The sequence below is a fragment of the Octopus sinensis genome, linkage group LG5 (assembly GCF_006345805.1).
Source record: "Octopus sinensis linkage group LG5, ASM634580v1, whole genome shotgun sequence".
NCBI classification, from domain to species: Eukaryota; Metazoa; Mollusca; class Cephalopoda; order Octopoda; family Octopodidae; genus Octopus; species Octopus sinensis.
In genome coordinates, this window is record NC_043001.1 from 32,605,061 (window position 1) to 32,606,292 (window position 1,232).

At 36.0% G+C, this 1,232-nt stretch overlaps 1 protein-coding gene across 1 annotated transcript; it reads left to right on the top strand.

The window, feature by feature from the left end:
- On the top strand, positions 1-879 carry LOC115212104 (general transcription factor II-I repeat domain-containing protein 2-like). Its single transcript, XM_029780946.1, has one exon. It carries the CDS (start codon positions 1-3, stop codon positions 877-879), a length of 879 nt encoding a protein of 292 aa, XP_029636806.1.
- Positions 880-1,232: the final 353 nt, after the last annotated feature.

Below are 1,232 nucleotides of genomic sequence, written 5' to 3' on the forward strand. Positions count from 1 at the left end.
ATGCAGTTTGTTTTCAAGAAGAAGGCTGTAGAAAAAGAGAGAGCAACAAGAGCAAGCTTCCATGTTGCTAACCTTTTGGCGAAGAAAGGTAAGCCATTTACAGATGGTGAACTTATTAAAAAGTGCTTGAATGAGGTAGCTAAGGAAATGTGTCCAGAAAACGTAGATTTATTTTCCGCAATTAGTCTTTCTGCGAACACTGTTGCTCGTAGGGTTGAACATATTGAAAGAAATATTAAATCACAGCTAAAAGACAAAGCCAGCAAGTTTGTATGCTTTTCTGTTGCACTTGATGAGTCAATTGATGTATCAGACACATCCCAATTGTTATTGTTCATCAGAGGAATAAATGCCAATTTTGAGATTACTGAGGAACTTGTATCTGTGCACAGCATGCATGGAACAATAACAGGCATAGATATTTTTAGAGAAGTGGAAAAGTCAGTGGCTGAGTATAATTTGGAATGGAAAAAACTAAAATGCATAACAACAGATGGTGGCAGAAATATGTGTGGAACCAAAAAGGGCTTAGTTGGGCAAATTAACAAAGTAATTGAGAATTCCGGTGGATTGAAACCTTTGGTATTGCATTGTATTCTTCATCAGCAAGCACTGTGTGGAAAGCATCTTGATTTACCATCTGTATTAGATCCTGTGATTTCCACTGTTAACTACATAAGATCTCATGGACTCAAACATCGCCAATTTCGTGATTTCTTGGAGGAAATGAATGCTGAGTTTCCAGACCTACCTTACTATACTTCAGTAAGATGGCTTAGCTATGGAAAAATTCTGGCTAGATTTTTTGAGCTTCGAACTGAAATTGAAATATTTTTAAATGAGAAAAACCATTCACAGGTGTTTGCTCAAAGACAGTGAATGGCTCTGGAAATTAGTATTTCAGTCATTCAGCCGATTAACTATGCATCTCAATGATTTCAACCTACGGATACAAGGTGAAACTTCACTCATCTGTGATTTGTACTCAAAGGTGAAAGCTTTTCGTAAGAAATTAATACTATTTGAAAGTCAGTTAACAAGAAGCTGCTTTACTCATTTTTCACGATGTGACAAATATAGACAGGAAGCTGCCACTCCTTTCCAAACTTGTTTGCTCAAGATGTCATTTTAGCTTTGAAACAACAGTTTGAAGAACGTTTTTCTGATCTTGATGCATGTTCTTCAAAACTAAGAATTTTTGAAAATCCATTTAACTCTGTTATTGGAGACTT

What these genes read in the sequence shown, in the direction of transcription:
- LOC115212104 (XM_029780946.1), top strand. Translation starts at nt 1, where the DNA reads ATGCAGTTTGTTTTCAAGAAGAAGGCTGTAGAAAAAGAGAGAGCAACA.